The 18822-nt window shown below is 50.2% G+C and overlaps 1 protein-coding gene across 2 annotated transcripts in view; it reads right to left on the bottom strand.

Moving 5' to 3' along the window:
- Nucleotides 1-18822, bottom strand: part of GOLM1 (golgi membrane protein 1) — a 356993-nt gene that overhangs the window by 30291 nt on the left and 307880 nt on the right. For both annotated transcript variants that reach the window (XM_085633090.1, XM_085633091.1), the window contains one exon: nt 720-860. In XM_085633090.1, the coding sequence (XP_085489216.1) occupies nt 720-860 (141 nt within the window). The remainder of the gene's footprint in view (nt 1-719; nt 861-18822) is intronic.

Here is an 18822-nt window from a genome sequence, read left to right as displayed (position 1 = left end):
CGCTGGACTCTCGCGGAATCTTGAATAGTAAAAAGGAGTAGATGAGTTTTCAATACACACTATTAGTAGGAATGCATATTGTGGTCCTTGTTTTTTAGACGGGGTGTGTGAGAGATAAGTACTGTGATGATTAGAAGTTTTTTTTTTTTTTTAAAGTTACGATCTCATGGGTCTCTTGTGGATTGAGAAAAGTAGGAAGGAGTAGGTGACGTTTGAATACACTATGCTATGCACACTTGTTACTGTATGAAGCAGACATACTGCAGATGGTGTTTCTAAGACAATTTATGCTCATTGGTTTGCGAAAAGTTGTGAGTAGAGTTAAGGCTTATCCAAATACCATACAAGGCGCACCCATCATCTGAGATGGAGGTCTAAAAGGAGAGCCCAGTCCCTCCACACAACCTACTAAGCACACCCGTCATCTGAGAGAGTTTTGAAAGTGGAGGGCTGTCCCTCCCCACACCACACCCATCAATAGAGAGAGATCTCAGCAGAGAGGCCAGTCCCTCTACACACCATACTACGCACACCTGCTATTGTGAGAGGAATGACATCTCAAAAAAAGATTGTTGGTGAAATGTCTTGATAGCGATAGAGTTGTTAAGTAAAAGGAAGAGAATTATTCCTGACAAAAATACCTACAAAGTATTTAAAAAATTGTCCATAAATTTAGAATGAAATATAGTTGCTCAAGTCATTCCACCCATTTTACTTACCTTTCAAATTAATGTCATTTCCTGCTAGTTCCGCTTGTTTTTTTGCCTCTGGCTCAGGCTCGTTCCCTTCCTCTCCATTATAGTCTGGCAGTTTGGCACCAACATTGTCTGCCTCCTGGTCATCATTGCCCTGGTCAGTATCTGTGAAAAGAGCATTCTGGATATAATCACATTTGTGAATATATGCCTTGTAAAGAAGAAAGAATTGTATAAAAATAAATCATTCCGGTATAGTGGATATTGATTACGCTTCCCCGGCAACTAAGACCTTGTGGAGAGGGAACACACCAATTATGACACTTTTCATCACAAGTAGAAAAAAAAAAAAGGGGGTTTGAGACAATCATTTTCCAGTCGCCCCACTCAAGCACCAGGAGGGAAAGTGAACGCTGGGCATAGGGCACGACAGAAGTGTATACCAAGAGACAGGAATTATTTGTGTCCGTTTTTTGAAGAATGGATGGGGTTCATATTAACACTCACATGGTGTTGATCTTGGGGAGCCCACATGGACTGTTGAGGCTCCTGCTGGTAAGGATTTACCACTCTATTACCAGTGGGTCTACTGTAATCGGGGCTGGCCTTGGGCGAGTCGGGCCCTGGCCCTGGGCAACAATATTCAGAGGGGTGCAGCAGGGAGCTGCCTGAATTTATGTCATGCAAACAGCAACTCATCTATCCCACTTGGGCCCGTTAAAGACTTGGTAATCAACACTTAATAGTACCTCAGCGTAATGGTTGCGCACCCTATCAACACCCTGCCTTCCTCGCATCATCTTCACTGCCTCTGGTTTTAATGAGGCTTTTGCCTAGAGACAGGTTCCCTACCCTCAGTCAAGTTCTTCCATTATTGGGTTTCCCTCTGCGCCCGTTTACATCTGCCTGGAAAGCAACCATCATAAAGTCAGCAGGCTCTGAAAACTACTTTTCTATCCATACAGGGAAAGCCTTCTATGAACTTCCTGTTGCTCACTGAAACTTGTTGGGTGAAAGTGAGGTTTAGTAAAACTCAAAACAGAATACAATATTGGGCATTTTAATGTACTGGCCTTCAGCTTATAACGCTTGCAATTCAAGACAAGCGTACATTTTAGATTTCGGGAGCACGGTTTTAGTCTGGGATGCAGCACACCTTCAATTATATTATGAAAAAACATGCTCTCTTCCTCGCAGAGGTACTAACTCCAGTTAAGGCCAGCTCTGGAGAGACCATATGCGTTACAGACGTTGCCTCGCGCTCAATCTTTCACTGGAATGAACGTGTTGAAAAGGGAGCAGAGATCCCCCTTGAGGCGCCCTAGCAAACAATGAAACACCACCTTGGGACCACACTGGTGTACATGTACCACCAGGGCAACACATTAACAAAGAGACCGCAGAATTGTATTGATCACTTCTGTAATACCACAGTTCACAAGCATCGCAAAAAGTGGGTGCAAATGCTAGTTGTTTCTGCAGGGCACAATGTGCAATAGGGACCAAGATTGCTTTCGTTCACATAAGTCACAACTAACAGACAATGCAAACTGTAGCCTCGAGCACAGAATTCAATTACACTCATTAAGAGACTGAATGTCAAGAATCATGTTCCACACTCTGACTAGCCAGCCTCGTGGTTGGTCCAAGGCTCCAATAGGGTTCTTTTACTGTCCCCTTTGCCCCTTTAGATACTTCATCAGCCTTCGACGTCCCCTAGTATCCATTACTTTCTTTGTTGAGTTTAGTACTTGAAATTTCTAATTATGCTGCATAAAGCAACAGTTACATAGCATACATCTAGAAAGTGTTATTAAATTATGATGTAACAGCGTTATTGGTATACAGTGCTTATTTGGTAAAAGAATAAGTGCAGGTGACCAAGGCTCTGAAGCCCGCGGACGATCCTACAAAACATCAGCGTGCCGAATACCAAGGCTGCGTTGACTTGACTCCAACTCATGCCCTCTTTAATCCACTGAGACACTCCCTGCCCATTTATCGCACACCTGCGTTCTCCCTCTGTGACTGTTTTTCCGTCTGTCTCTTCCTCCTCCTTTCTTAGTGTGTGTTTTTCCCTCTTTTGCTCAGGCTCAATGTGTGGATAAGGAAAATAAGTGCTGGTGCCAAAAACTCAGTGCTGTAGGACCACCAGCTCAAATTAAGCACTGCCGTTACAGGTGATCTGTGGGAGTTGACTTTGGCCAAGTAGAAAAAGTTACTTACCTTCAGTAATGCTCTTTGAGCTACTCTAGCCACAGATTCCTCACCTTTACAGTATTGCCCAGTTGCTAGACTGGATCTGGAAACTATTCATAGCAGTGCTCCCACACGCCACAAAACGACACTGCGTGGCTCAGCGTAAGCTTCATTACACCCCAGAAATTATTGAGCTGAGCCATATATAATCGCCACCCTGTGGGCAGACATAAGTTTTTTGTATGACACTTTCTGTACCCTCAGATGTGGAGCACAAAGCTAATGACTGTACTTGGGTCCAGATCTCTAATGTAGGACCTTTTCAAATGGTAAAGAGAGATTGCTCCACAGAACAGGGAGTTGGGAGGACAGTAACAAATCTGCAGTTACATAGAAGTATCAAACAGAAGAACAACTTACTTAACTTTAGTACTCTTCCACATAGATGCTCTAACTGCAGATTCCTCACCTTTAGAATTGACACCAAAGCAGACGCCATAAGTTATCCACCAGCTGAGCTTGTCCACCCTTCTGTTCAAAGACCCCACCAGGTGTTTCCCCATCAGGGATTTGCCCCGGCTCGCCAGCAAACTCCAGATCCTCTTGGCAGTACATGGCCTAAGACCCCACTCCGCCTTGCTTACTGGAGTACAACAGGGCAATAGTTTTGTCCATGAGAACCTGTACCCACCTTCCTATGATGGATGGCAGAAAGGCCTTCCGCACCAGGCAAATAGCCCACAACTCCAGAAGACTGATATGGAGCCAGGTTTCTGCAGGAGGCAAGAGAACTCTGATCTTTTCCTCCCCCAGAAAACCCCCAACGCAGCAGTGATGCATCTGCCACCACTGTCGGCTCTGGGTGGTGAAGGAAAAGGGGTCCGCTGCTGGTACAACTGCAGTCAAGCTGCCACCAATGCAGATTGTGTGCAGTCACCTCTAAAACCTGGAAGCCATCTGACAGGTTGCCTTTGTGCTGGGCCCACTGGGACTTCAGATTCAACTGCAAAGCCCACATATGGTTGCTGGCATAGTTGAAAAGCAGTATGCAAGACTAACAGGCCACGAAGCCTGAGAACTACTCTCACCAAGATCCAGGGCAGAGGTTGAAACATCGGGATCATGGCCCAATTGTCCTGGACTTGTTGCAACAGAGGGAAGGCCTTGAATTGCATTGTGTCCAAGATAGGTCCAATAAAGTGAAGCCTCTGCAAAGGAATCAGGTGTGACTTTGGTCAAGAGGTTCGCCATTGCATAGCTGGTTGTCTATGACGGACTGTGGCGGGCCTGCCTTCTAACAACCAGTCATTGAGTTAGGGAAACCGGATATCCTCAACCACCGAAGATAGATGGTTATTCACAAAAGCAGTAGCAGTAGTCGCCAAGAGGCACTGGTGAAGCCGAAGGGAAGCAGAGCAAACTGAAAATGCTCCTGGCCTACCTTGAACAGCTGGTAACATCTGTGGGACAGCAGGAGGGGTATATTAATATATGGGTCTTGTAGGTCCAAGGCCACATCCATTTGCCCAGATCCGGGCCCGACAAATCTTGGGCCAGCTTAAGCATTTTAAATATGTCTTTCTGCATGAAGGCCTTCAGAAGCCAAAGATCTAAGATGGCCAAAGTTCTTCATCCCTTTTCGGCACATGGAAATAGCGAGAGCAACAACCCGTCTCTATTTCTACATCCAGAACCCTCTCAATAGCTCCTTGGTGAGTAAAGTGTGCATCTCTGGCATTAGAATGGACATGTTCTCATATGAGAGTCAGACTGGTGTGGGAAGGTGGTGTGGTGAGGCAGAAATAAACAGTAGGGTATAACTACGTTGAACAATCTGGAAGACCTATCTGTTGGATGTTATGGATTGCCACTGTGGGAGAATGTACTACATTCTGTCTTCCAAAGGCTGGCTGTGTTCAGCTAGAGGTAGGTTAAAAAGACTTGTAGACTGTTACAACAGGGCAGGGGTACTGGGAAGACTGATGCCTTGGATGAACTGCACACTGCCTGCCAGATCAACGTCCTTGGTCACGAAAGTGCTGGTGTTAGCTATATACCAAACCCCTGGAGTATCCTCACAATTTCTTTAACTGGTGAGGAAGCTGCCTGACAGGATTGAAAGATGAAGAGTGTGCCATGATCCTCCTCTCTTCCAGGCATTCTAAGGCAGACTCTGCCTTTTCGATAAATAGACATGCCATCGAAAGGGATCTCCTAAGAAATCTGTGGATCACATCTGCACATGGAGAAAGAGCACCATACTGGCCCAAGTTGCAAAACCACAATAAGGACATTTGTCTTGCGTTCAGATGAAGGCAGTTGCTGGTCTAGGACCTCCACTGCTTGTTGAATTACCACAGCAAAGGAAGCATTCTCTTCAGTTTGGGGCCCAAGAAGTCAATTAAAGCCCTGCATCAAGGCAAGTATCAAGCCCACTGGCCTTCTGTAAATCCATGCAAAGACTATAATCATCATAATGAGGTGGAGGGGTAAATCATCTCCAACCGAGTAGTCTGAGTGGTGGCTAGTTTTGGTCAGAGAAACAGCTAAAATGACAGTAAAGCCTCTGAGGGGGGCCTCTGTGGTAATGGAAGCATGGAATAAGACTCCGACTAAACAGGGACTGAGAGCGCTGTAAGATATCTGGAGTGCAACCTCAGTTCACGGTCAAGCCGATGCCGGCTCCAGTTTGGAGTCAGTACCGGATTCTTCTCAGATGTTGATGAGGGATTGACGTGGGTCCTGGAGCAGTGGTGGAAGTCTGCACTGGAATCCGTGCTGAACCTCTGACGGGTCCAAGGGGTTCAGACGGCACCGAGTATTAATCTGTTGGTGGTGATCCAAAGGGGAGCACCTGTAGATCCTTAGGGCTGGAAGCTGTGCCAGATACCCAGCATGGTCTCCTTAAAGGCCTCGACTTGCAGTGGAGTTGCTGACATCTCGAGGAACTTGGGCACATCAAGATCAAATATGGAATTGGTCCCTCAAATGGAGATCTGGAATGAGATCGATTAGCACTATTATGCCCTTGCAAATTCTCTTTTGATAGTGGTAGGATGGGGGTGAGTCCCACTTTGCCTTCTTATGCTTCTGCTCGGATTTCATTTTACAGGAGGACTTCAACCACAAAGACTTGTAGGAGAAGCCTCAGGAGGGGGTCTACGATCTCGACTTGGAGTGGGACTTGCATAAGGCCCCTGACTTATTCCTGTGTTTAGCGATGTACAGCTTCGCTTTGTGGACCTGGACTGCCTTCTAGTGCATGAGGGTGCAGTCATCGCACCGTCAAAGCAAGTACTAAAGGCACATATATGGGTCTCTGACTGACATCTGTTTTCTGCAAGTCATTGCATGGTTTTAAGCCTGCAGTTTTAGAAGGGGGACAGCATTCCCATGCATACTGGATTTTATTATGGGAGGAGTCGAAAGACTGATGAAAGTGGTAGCAGAGCTCTGTATAACCATTTGAATGCACGGAAAGAGTGGAACAGACAAACAAGTTACTTACCTTTGGTAACGCTTTATCTGGCAGAGACACTATCTTGCCACAGATTCCTTACCTTACAATATCTCAAGCATCATTCAGCTGTGTCCGTGTCGGATGTGACGTACGTGGTGCCTACATAGACAATACCCCAATTCTCCGACACACGCCAGAAGTGCAGAGCAACAAAGAAAAAACGAATGCACTGGTGTGCAGTGATAAGGGCCTCAGAAGGGTGACCCTATGATGAAATCAGTTTGTGGGGAGGATGTGAGGGTTGGTAAGGAATTTGTGATTAGATGGTCTCTACCAGATAAAGCGTTACCAAAGGGAAGTAACTTGTTCTTCTGATAGACTTCTAGCTGCAGATTCCTTACCTTAGAATAGATACTCAAGCAATTCCTCCCAGGATGCGAGCCTGTGAATAGATTCAGACCAAAACGTCCTGCAGGACTGAACAGGTAAAATGCCCATAATAACGGACCAGATTGTCCATGTAGTATTGCTTGGTGAATGTGTGCAATGACGTCCACATAGCTGTATGACAGCCGCCCAGGACAAGGACTCCATGAGATAACGCAGTGGTTGCAGTCTTGGCTCAGGTCGAATGAGCACGCAAGCCTCAGGAGGTGGCTTATTGCCTGTGTGTAGCAAATATTTATACAGAGTTCCATCCATTGCGAAATTATTTGTTTCTGCACAGCTCGACCCTTCTTCGCTCCAACATGCCCAACAAACAGTTGATCGTCCACCTGGAGGTCTCTACTGCGATCAAGGAAGAACAATGCCACTCTTTTTGTATCCAGTTGGTGGAGTCTCATCTTATTTGGAGGAGCATTGCGTAGCAAAGAATGTAGGCAGGGTGAAAGTTGGCCTACATGAAATAGTGTCACAACCTTTGAGAGAAAGGACACGTGTTCTTAGAACCAGTTTGTCTGGTTAGATTTTTGTGTAGGGAGAGTGCACCAAGAGTGCTTGCAGTCTGCTGACACTCCTGGTCGATGCTATAGCTACCAGAAATGCAGTTGTTAAGGTGACTAGGCAGAGAGGACAGTTGTGCAATGGATCAAAGGGTGCGCACATGAGAATTGTTAGGACCATATTATGGTCCCATTGGGGCATAATGAATGGTCTTAGATGGTCAATTGTTGAAGTCTGAGGAAACGGGCCATTAGTTGTATGGCCTGCACAAGTAATGGGTCCACATTCACCCTTCACTGGGAACCAAACATCCCACTGTAGCACTCAACTCTCTCAGGGTAACCAAGCAGGGCAGTCCAAGGCCTACTCAAGGCCTTGGACTGGACAAGGGCTAGTAATCACCATTGGCTGGCACGCAATAATAAAACCCAAGAAGTAATTGTCCAGTTTGTGCTGTTCTTTAAAAAATTAAAAGTATATTTATTACCCTCCCCCCACGCCCATACGATGCAGTATTTTAAAAATATGCATAAAGCCTGTGGAAATACCTTTGGCAACATTAAATTTGACACCTAAATAGTCGTGACCCAAAAATTCACAGTGCACCCCATTTATGTACAATATAGCACATTACCCTACATGGGGGTGTCAGTTGCATTAGGTCAATGTTGTCACATTCCAAGTGTAGAATCACAGGTCACAGTAATATTTCATTCCATCAGTGGCTTTGGTAACCATAACCCCTCTGTGCTGATTAGGACTAGTCAAGCATTGCAATCATGTGTACTAAACTCATGGTGAATCATACTTTTAAAGGAAGAATTGCCAAACTAATGAAAGCACTGTTCAAATCCTTATTATACCCTTCAAATAAAGCATTTTCCAACACCCACCATGTTTCTGTCTTCTTTCACAACTTTTAGGCCAAACAGCTTGCAGCCATAAATGCAGCCCTTTTATCGCCCTGCACTCACAGGAGTAGAGCACCTACTCCTGCCTTGGGAGTGCTTGCAAATTAAAGCAAAGCTTAGGGTGGTCCTCACCTTTAAGGAACAGTTCCTGGGGAATCAGCGAAGCTCCTGCAACTTAAGCCGAACTCTTTCCCTCGTTGGTGGTGGCCCCGACGTCCTGGGGCCACCATAAACACCAAATGGCATTGTCAATTACAAGCCCGTAGGGCATTATGGGATGCTCCCTCAGGAGTGTGAATATTAATAGGCGGCTCCACCTGCTTGCTTGTGTTGCCTCGTGGCAAGTCCTTATTCCTTATTTTTTCCATTCTTGGGGTTGACTGGTCCCACCTGGCCACCCCACTTTCTCTCCCAATGCTGGGGCAGTTCAGGGGGCCCTCCCCTAGTTGCCCCCGCCTGCTTCCCCATGCAGCCAGCACTTTGGTGTGTAGCTAAGGGAGCGAGCAATTTCTCCTTTCCCGTCCACTCCTGTGAGCTGATCCTACTTCTCGTGGTGGCCGCCCACTACCCCCAGACACAGGAAAGGGGAGTGGGCGGGTGGGACAGGCCCACCACTAGCAGGGAGGGGAGCGGGCACAGCAGTGCTTCCTCTACACCTGCCTGGTGCTGAGGCCTGGAGTTGGGTCTTGGGCCCTTCCTCCTCTTTGCATGGGGGCAATACGGCACTCTCCTGCTCCCAACGACATCAGGGGCCCAGAGTTGGGGGTCCCAGGCCCCTTTTGTATCTTCTTGGGAAGGGGGTGGGAAATGGTGCTTCCCCAATCCTTCCTTGGTGGCAAGATCATGGCCCCCAGTGCATAAACTGGCACTGGGGTTAGGGTCCCCAGGTCTATTGAGCTCTCCACTGAAATTTCAAAGCAAAGTTCCCTCCTGTGTTAGCTCCAGAGCTCTGAGCTCCCTCCTATGTTCAGAGGGTTGGCCCATCCATGGTACAGTGGGACAGCTGATAGACTAATGCAAATCCTTCATTCTTACCCCCTTTCCTCCTCAGGACCTGAGTGAAGCCCTGTTAATTGTTCTTTTTGTGTGGGATGGCCTTTATTCCTGCTGCTGGATTGAAATGTAATTATCTTGGCACAGCAGGGTGACAATAGGTCTTATCCTGAGCTAAGCCTGGGAAATAAAAAAAATCCTTGATGATCCATAAGCCGTATATACGTGTTCTACACCTTTTTGATACGTTACTGGACTAGGTTGGTCAAAGGGTAGCTGTTAGACCTGTCAGCCCTTTGGGCGGTCCCTCCTCATCATTATTTATTTTGTCCCCCTTTCTGCCTCAAACCCTGTTGTAATTTTTCCTTTTTGGGAACCACCAGACTTTTTAGTGTTGATGCAGGGTCAGGGAGCCATTTTCCCTACCCCTGGAACTTCCGTCTGAGGGCCTGAGACACAAAATGGTGGCCACCCATTGTCACCTGAGAAATAGCCAGAACACACTAGAGGTTTCTAGAACCTTCTGCAACATTCTAGAACCCTGGGACAGAGGGAGGCAGTTTAGAATGTTGGGAGGCCATCTCAGGGAGGCAGTTGGCAGTTGGCACCTGACTGGAGAGGAGAGAGGACAGAGATTCAGAAGGAGGAAGGAGTAAGGCAGCAGGGGTGGAAACCAGTGCTTGGAGTGGGGTCCAGAAACCCACCCTTGATGCTAGTCCCTACTGACCAAGCCCAGCCTAGAGCCCTGTGTGGGACCAAGACCAGGAAAACCATCTAAAGGACCTGAACATTTGGAACAGGCCTTACAAAGGAAGAACAGCAAGTTCCTGACCTGTACAGCAGTGTCCTCCTGGAGTCCTGACGTCGAGAAGCCTGGAGACCTGGAGCCCGAGGTGGAGAAGCGGCGCTGACAGAAAGCAGACGTCGTACCCGGAGCCGCCAGAGGTCGAGAGAGGGCACCGACGGAGGTCGTGGAGAGTCACCGGAGGTCGAGTAGGAAGTCACCCGAGGTCGAGGTGAGGCGTCGACGGGGGAGTGAAGTCCGCCCTCCGGAGTCGCCGGAAACCAAGGTGAAGCGTGCAGGAGGTCGGGAGTGGAGGTCGCACTCCGGAGTCGCCGGAACCCGAGGTGGAGCCGACGGAGGTCGGGAGTGGAGGTCGCACTCCGGAGACACCCGAAAGCGGGGAGACCGTGACCCTGTGACGCCGGAACACGACATCGAGCCAAGGCCGCCCAGCGACATCGATCCGGAGCCGCCACGGCACCGACCCGGCGTCAGGTAAAGCAGATCGACGCGACATCGAACCGAGGCCGCCCAGCGACATCGAACCGGAACCGCCAGACGGCATCGACACGGCGTCAAGTGGAACAGATCGATGCGACATCGAACCGGAACCGTCTCACGGTGTCGACTCGGTGCCAGCGGAGCCGATATTCGCAGAAGGGACAGTAAGTGGTAGAAAGGGCATCTGAGGCCCTGTGGAGCCCTAAAAGACCATTCGAGGGGCTAGAGGGGTGTTAGGACCAGCCTGGGAGTGCTAGGGGGTGAACTGAGACTGGTGCAGGGACCTGTGTGAGGGACTGTGTAGTTGGGAGAGCCAGAACCTTAGGTTACCCTCATTCTACCTCAGCTTAGGCCCCAGCCTTGACCACTCTAGGTGGGACATCCCCAGGCCACCCCAGTGACCACAAGCTGTACTTGGGCATAGTAAAACCAAACTACCTCATAAATGTGATCTGATTTGCAATTGTTATTGATTGCTTATATTATTTATTGAAGGCGTTTTATTTATTGTCTGACTGTATTTATTCCTGCATTGTATTTATTGTCTGACAGTATTTATTTGCCCTCTGTATTTATTGCACCCCTATTTATTCCTTGCTTATTTATGACCTGATCCTATTTATTGAAACCCCACTGTGGTATTATTTATTTGACCTGCTATTTTCAGGAAAAGTCTTATGGTATTGTATGTATGACATAAAGACAAACTACTTTCTTTCATAATTTTTACGGTGTAGTGTCGTTTTTGGAACGGATGAACGCATGGTTATTGTGAGGGTGTGACGTACGCTTAACACGGTGCCTGTCTTCCTTACCGCTCGAGCCAAGCTACCACTGTGCTGGGAACCTGGTGACTGCTAACCCGGTTGCCCGGTTTCCAACATAAAATTGGTGTTCAGCGGTGGGATAGAGCTGTGCTTGCGTCTACTCGACAATAACTTTGGGTAGTCCATAGGCCTACACCGGGAGTTTTCTCCAAGCGGACTTCCTAATTTTGAGTTTTGTTTTTTCCAAATTTACTTCTGGTGGTGGGAGGAGGTATTACAAAAGGTACCCCCCTGCATAGCTTCTGTAAGCAACTGTCTTCTATCCTGAGTGGGCAAAATGGAGTTTGTGTTGGAAGATGTGGAAACTTACATGGTGACCCAACTCAGGGAGTTTTGTCAGAGAGAGGGGGTGTTTTGTCCCCAAGGTGCAAAGAAGGGTGAGCTCCAGACCAGCTTAAGGGCTTGGTGGGAGGCACGATGAGAAAGTAAGGTTGAGAAGGAGGACAGGGATGGAGAGCCTGACAGCGAGGGGGCTGGTTTGTACCAACCTGAGGTGGGGGACCTAGTAGCGGGACCCAGAACACTTTCCAGGAAGGGCAGCAGTGTCTCTAGCAACGGCTTATTAGAAGCAGAATTCGTTGACCGGAGGGAGAAAAGACAGCTCACATGGGATTTGGCGAAGCTGGAGAAAGAAAAAGAGGAACGGAGGATGGCTCACGAGTTGAGGCTCAGGGAGATAGATCTCCAGATCCTACGGGTCGGGGCACACCCTGTTCCTAGTGGTGGCAGCGAAGAAAGAGAAACAACCAGGGAATCCAAACCCTATTTGCCGAAAGACATAGTAGCTAGCTATAGTGCGGGTGATGATATCGCCAGGTGGCTAGCAGCCTATGAGGTCTCTTTAAGAATCCATGGGGTTCCAGAAAAATATTGGGGAGGGGGATTGTATAGATACATGCCTCCAGCTGGTAGGGATACATTATTGGCCCTGGAGCAGGATGAGCAGACCCACTACCCCACCATGAAAGTGGCGCTCGTGAGGAAGTTTGGACTAACACCCGAGAAGTATAGACAGAAGTTCCGGGGTAGCCACAAACTGGGCACACAGAATTGGGTGGATTTCCTGGACTATGCAAAGAAGGCATTGGAGGGTTGGATACAAGGCAGCGAGGTGAGGGACTACGAGGGGTTGTTTGATTTGATGTTGAAGGAACACCTGCTCGAAAAATGTTTCCCTGAACTGCGTCAACACCTGGTGGATAGCAAGCTGACCAATCCCCGGAAGCTTGCTGAGGAGGCGGACATTTGGGCTAGTACCCGGGTGTCCACAAGGGGGACTGGAGGGGACTCTCAAAAGACCGGACAGGGCGCCCCCCAGAAGAAAGAGGGAGGGGAAAAGAAAATGGAGTTCTCTAAAGGCCCCCAAAATAGTTCCCAAGGGAAGGGAACGGGATTCACCCCTAGGGCTAACCCACCCAGAAACCCTAATCCTGGCCAGAGTCAGCAGCCAAGGGTTGTCCATTGCTTCGAGTGCGGTGGTGTCGGACACTATAAGGGAGATGTGAAGTGCCCGAAAAGACCACCCCCTCCCATCGGAGGAAAGGCCCCCGGAGTAGCTGGTGTAGTGCTCGGGGAGGAGATGCCCTTAGATAAGGGAAGGGAGTGGGCGGGTGTCACTTTAGTGTCCCTGGGAGAACGGGAGATGGTTCCTAAGATCCAGGTGCCCGCAAATACCACAAAGTATGGGCAGTGGGTCACCATCAACGGCCAAAGAGGGGAGGCTCTGAGAGACACAGGAGCCAGTATGACTATGGTACGTAGCCAACTGGTGTCTCCAGAGCAGGTGGTTCCCCATGTACTCCACCCTGCCGCGATGGCTGACGGCAGAATGGGCCACTATCCAGTGGCCGAGGTTCCATTTGAATGGGAAAGGGTTGCAGGGTCACTTCGAGTTGCCGTAAGCCCTGCCGTGCCAGTCGATTGTCTGCTGGGGAATGACATGGAGCATAATGCTTGGAAGGAGGTGGAATACCGGACTCATGCTGAGATGCTGGGTACACCTGACTGGGCCTGTGTCAGCACCAGTCTGCGACTACCCGGAGGGGGAGTTCGTTTAGGCGGAAGCCTGGAACAAAGGCACCGCCGGCTGCCGACCAAGGGAAGAACCGAGGACAGGAGGAGCCTGCCTCGGCATCCGCGCCCCGTGTGACGGATAGGCCACCGGAGGTGGTGGGCCAGGAGTCCGCGGAGGGGGATGTTACTGAACTGGAGGACCTACCCATCCCGGCCGAGTGGCACGTGGAGGGAGGGCCGACCAGGGAGGAATTCTGCAAGGGCCAGAAGGAGTGTCCTACCCTTGAGGGACTGAGGCGACAGGCCGAAGCCCAGGCAGCAGGGAACGTTGAGGGGAACTATAATATTTACTGGGAGGATGGCCTCCTCTACAGTGAACCCAAGGCACCCATGCACGGATCGTCACGGGCCTTGGTTGTCCCTCAACGTTACCGAGCCTTCCTTCTGGAATTGGCTCATGAGATCCCCTTGGCAGGACACCTGGGGCAAGACAAGACCTTTGCCCGGCTTGTCCCACACTTTTATTGGCCTCAAATGAAAGTGTCGTCCGACACCTACTGCCGGACGTACGTGTCTTGTCAAGCCAGTGGGAAAACAGGGGTGAAGCTGAAAGCTCCCCTGGAACCACTTCCTGTCGTTAGCACCCCCTTTGAAAGGGTGGGCATCGACATTGTGGGTCCGTTAGATCCGCCTACTACAGCTGGTCACAGGTTTATCCTGGTTCTGGTGGATCATGCCACACGGTACCCAGAGGCCATACCTCTGAGGACCATTACTGCACCTGTTGTGGCTAGGGCCCTGATGGGAATCTTTACCCGAGTGGGTTTTCCCAAGGAAGTTGTGTCCGACAGGGGGACCAACTTCATGTCAGCATACATGCGGGCGATGTGGAAGGAGTGTGGAGTGACATACCGGTTCACCACCCCTTACCACCCCCAGACCAATGGTCTGGTGGAGAGGTTCAATAAAACCTTGAAAGGCATGATCAGAAGTCTGCCTGAATGCCTGCGGAGGAAATGGGACGTCCTCCTACCCTGTCTATTGTTTTCCTACAGGGAAGTGCGACAGAAGGGAGTGGGCTTCAGCCCCTTCGAGCTTTTGTATGGGCACCCTGTGCGTGGACCTCTCAGCCTGGTGAGAGACGGATGGGAAAGAACTCCCAGAAAGCTTCCCCAGGACATGGTGAGCTACATGCTGGCCTTCCGGAGCCAAATGGCTAAGTTGTGGAAGCAAGCTTCCGACAACTTGGAAGCCAGCCAAGCAGTGATGAAGGCGTGGTATGACCACAATGCTCACCCGGTGGAGTTGGAGCCTGGCCAGAAGGTGTGGGTGATCGAACCAGGAGAGCTTAGCGCCCTCCAGGATCGCTGGTCAGGACCCTTTGAGGTGTTGGAGAAGAAGGGTAAGGCTACCTACTTGGTGGATCTGAAGACCCCTTGTCAGGCCCTACGGGTGCTGCATGCCAACCGCCTCAAACCCCACCATGAGAGGCCCGAAGTCATATTGTTAATGGTGACTGACGGAGCAGAGGACGTGGAAAGCGAGCCTCTCCCCGACTTATTTGCGTCTCAAGAAAAGGATGGGTCGGTGGAGGGAGTGATTCTCTCCCCATCCCTAACTCCTGAACAGCAGGAGGACTGCCGCCAGGTCCTGGGGCAGTACTCTTCGTTGTTCTCCCTTGTTCCGGGTAGGACTCACCTGTGCATCCATGACGTGGACACAGGAGACAGCCCACCTGTGAAGTCAAAGATCTACCGGATGACAGACAAGGTGAAGGCCAGCATTCACAGTGAAGTCACTAAGATGCTGGAGCTAGGAGTGATTGAACCTTCCAGCAGCCCCTGGTCCAGTCCGGTGGTACTAGTACCAAAAGCTGTACCACCGGGTGCCCAACCGGAACTGAGGTTCTGTGTGGACTACCGGGGACTGAACTCAGTAACCAAGACTGATGCTCATCCGATCCCAAGGGCGGATGAACTGATTGACCGGCTGGGAGCTGCCCAATATTTGAGTACCTTTGACCTTACATCCGGGTACCGGCAGATCTCTCTGACTGATGGAGCTAAGGAAAGGTCAGCCTTCTCCACGCCCAAGGGCCACTACCAGTTCTGTGTGATGCCCTTTGGGCTCAAGAACGCCCCTGCCACGTTTCAGCGTCTGGTGAACCAGATCCTCGCCGGAATGGAGAGTTTCTCTGCTGCTTATCTGGACGACATTGCCGTCTTCAGTAACAGCTGGGAGGATCACTTGCGTCACCTGCAAACTGTTCTCCAGGCCCTGAAGCAAGCTGGTTTAACGATCAAGGCCAGTAAATGCCAGATCGGGCAGGGGTCGGTAGTGTACCTTGGACACTTGGTGGGTAGGGGAGCGGTGCAACCCCTCCAGGCAAAAATCGAGGCAATCATGGCCTGGGAACCCCCCCAAGACTCAGACTGAGGTCCGAGCTTTTCTGGGCCTCACCGGATATTACCGCCGCTTCGTGAAGGGGTATGTGACCATTGTGGCCCCCCTCACGGAGCTTACGTCCAAGAAACAACCTCGACGGGTAGTCTGGACGGAGGCTTGCCAGCAGGCCTTTGTGAAACTGAAGCAAGCCATGTGCGAGGCCCCGGTCTTAAGGGCCCCAGACTTTTCCAAGGAGTTCATTGTCCAGACGGATGCATCGGAACATGGCATTGGGGCAGTGTTATCGCAACTCAATGAAGAGGGTCTGGATCAACCTGTGGTCTTCCTATCCCGGAGACTACTTCCCAGGGAACAGAAGTGGAGTGCAATAGAGCGTGAAGCCTTTGCAGTGGTATGGGCTCTGAAGAAGTTGCGGCCATACCTGTTTGGCTCGCACTTCCTAGTTCAGACCGACCACAGACCCCTTCGGTGGCTGATGCAGATGAAGGGGGAGAATCCCAAGTTGCTAAGGTGGTCTATCTCCCTACAGGGAATGGACTTTCAGGTGCAACATCGGCCCGGAGTGGACCACGCCAATGCAGACGGTCTCTCAAGGTATTTCCGCCTTAGTGATGAGAACTCCCAAGGGGTTGGCTAGCTCTCCCCACTTTCAGCTGGGGGGGGACGCGTGTTAGACCTGTCAGCCCTTTGGGTGGTCCCTCCTCATCATTATTTATTTTGTCCCCCTTTCTGCCTCAAACCCTGTTGTAATTTTTCCTTTTTGGGAACCACCAGACTTTTTAGTGTTGATGCAGGGTCAGGGAGCCATTTTCCCTACCCCTGGAACTTCTGTCTGAGGGCCTGAGACACAAAATGGTGGCCACCCATTGTCACCTGAAAAATAGCCAGAACACACTAGAGGTTTCTAGAACCTTCTGCAACATTCTAGAACCCTGGGACAGAGGGAGGCAGTTTAGAATGTTGGGAGGCCATCTCAGGGAGGCAGTTGGCAGTTGGCACCTGACTGGAGAGGAGAGAGGACAGAGATTCAGAAGGAGGAAGGAGTAAGGCAGCAGGGGTGGAAACCAGTGCTTGGAGTGGGGTCCAGAAACCCACCCTTGATGCTAGTCCCTACTGACCAAGCCCAGCCTAGAGCCCTGTGTGGGACCAGGAAAACCATCTAAAGGACCTGAACATTTGGAACAGGCCTTACAAAGGAAGAACAGCAAGTTCCTGACCTGTACAGCAGTGTCCTCCTGGAGTCCTGACGTCGAGAAGCCTGGAGACCTGGAGCCCGAGGTGGAGAAGCGGCGCTGACAGAAAGCAGACGTCGTACCCGGAGCCGCCAGAGGTCGAGAGAGGGCGCCGACGGAGGTCGTGGAGAGTCACCGGAGGTCGAGTAGGAAGTCACCTGAGGTCGAGGTGAGGCGTCGACGGGGGAGTGAAGTCCGCCCTCCGGAGTCGCCGGAAACCAAGGTGAAGCGCGCAGGAGGTCGGGAGTGGAGATCGCACTCCGGAGTCGCCGGAACCCGAGGTGGAGCCGACGGAGGTCGGGAGTGGAGGTCGCACTCCGGAGACACCCGGAAGCGGGGAGACCGTGACCCTGTGACGCCGGAACACGACATCGAGCCAAGGCCGCCCAGCGACATCGATCCGGAGCCGCCTCACGGCACCGACCCGGCGTCAGGTAAAGCAGATCGACGCGACATCGAACCGAGGTCGCCCAGCGACATCGAACCAGAACCGCCAGACGGCATCGACACGGCGTCAAGTGGAACAGATCGACGCGATATCGAACCGGAACCGTCTCACGGCGTCGACTCGGCGCCAGCGGAGCCGATATTCGCAGAAGGGACAGTAAGTGGTAGAAAGGGCATCTGAGGCCCTGTGGAGCCCTAAAAGACCATTCGAGGGGCTAGAGGGGTGTTAGGACCAGCCTGGGAGTGCTAGGGGGTGAACTGAGACTGGTGCAGGGACCTGTGTGAGGGACTGTGTAGTTGGGAGAGCCAGAACCTTAGGTCATTCTACCTCAGCTTAGGCCCCAGCCTTGACCACTCTAGGTGGGACATCCCCAGGCCACCCCAGTGACCACAAGCTGTACTTGGGCATAGTAAAACCAAACTACCTCATAAATGTGATCTGATTTGCAATTGTTATTGATTGCTTATATTATTTATTGAAGGCGTTTTATTTATTGTCTGACTGTATTTATTCCTGCATTGTATTTATTGTCTGACAGTATTTATTTGCCCTCTGTATTTATTGCACCCCTATTTATTCCTTGCTTATTTATGACCTGATCCTATTTATTGAAACCCCACTGTGGTATTATTTATTTGACCTGCTATTTTCAGGAAAAGTCTTATGGTATTGTATGTATGTTTTGAAACCTGCAACTAAGAGAAAAGAAGATAAAGACAAACTACTTTTTCATAATTTTTACGGTGTAGTGTCGTTTTTGGAACGGATGAACGCATGGTTATTGTGAGGGTGTGACGTACGCTTAACACGGTGCCTGTCTTCCTTACCGCTCGAGCCAAGCTACCACTGTGCTGGGAACCTGGTGACTGCTAACCCGGTTGCCCGGTTTCCAACAGTAGCAAAACTGCACTCGAAAGCAATCTTCCCCAAAGAGGTCTAATGGAGTGTCACTGCAGACAAGACAGTAAACAACACTGATTTTACCCCTGAGTACACAAGAACATTATGAAGCCTACCAGAAGTAAGTAGTCAATCCTACAGAGTCCCCTCTGAGCCAGGCTACCTTTGCGCAATTACCAGGCTGAGCACAACAGGAGTCTCACATGCGCAGCCCTCACGTGTGTGTGTGCACTATGTAAACATGTGCTCGAGTGTAACCAGCCAGGTATTCCTTACCCTTGCTGTGTCACAGCAGCCTGGTCTTAATAGCCATACACTGGCAGTAAACATGCACAGTCCATTTACCGTGAGTCACCAGTTGAGGCTCACTCACAGTGCAAAGGTAAAAAAACTGGGGATCAAAAAGTGAAAAATCCTGACAAATTAGAGGGGCAGAACCCATCGCCTAACAAAGGCCATTGAGAAAACCGTCCAGAACAGGTGATTTAATGAAAGAGGGCATGTCCGG

This window comes from Triturus cristatus, chromosome 2_1 (assembly GCF_964204655.1).
Source record: "Triturus cristatus chromosome 2_1, aTriCri1.1, whole genome shotgun sequence".
NCBI classification, from domain to species: Eukaryota; Metazoa; Chordata; class Amphibia; order Caudata; family Salamandridae; genus Triturus; species Triturus cristatus.
Note: the sequence above shows the minus strand (reverse complement) of the source record. Positions and strands in the feature narration are given on the sequence as shown.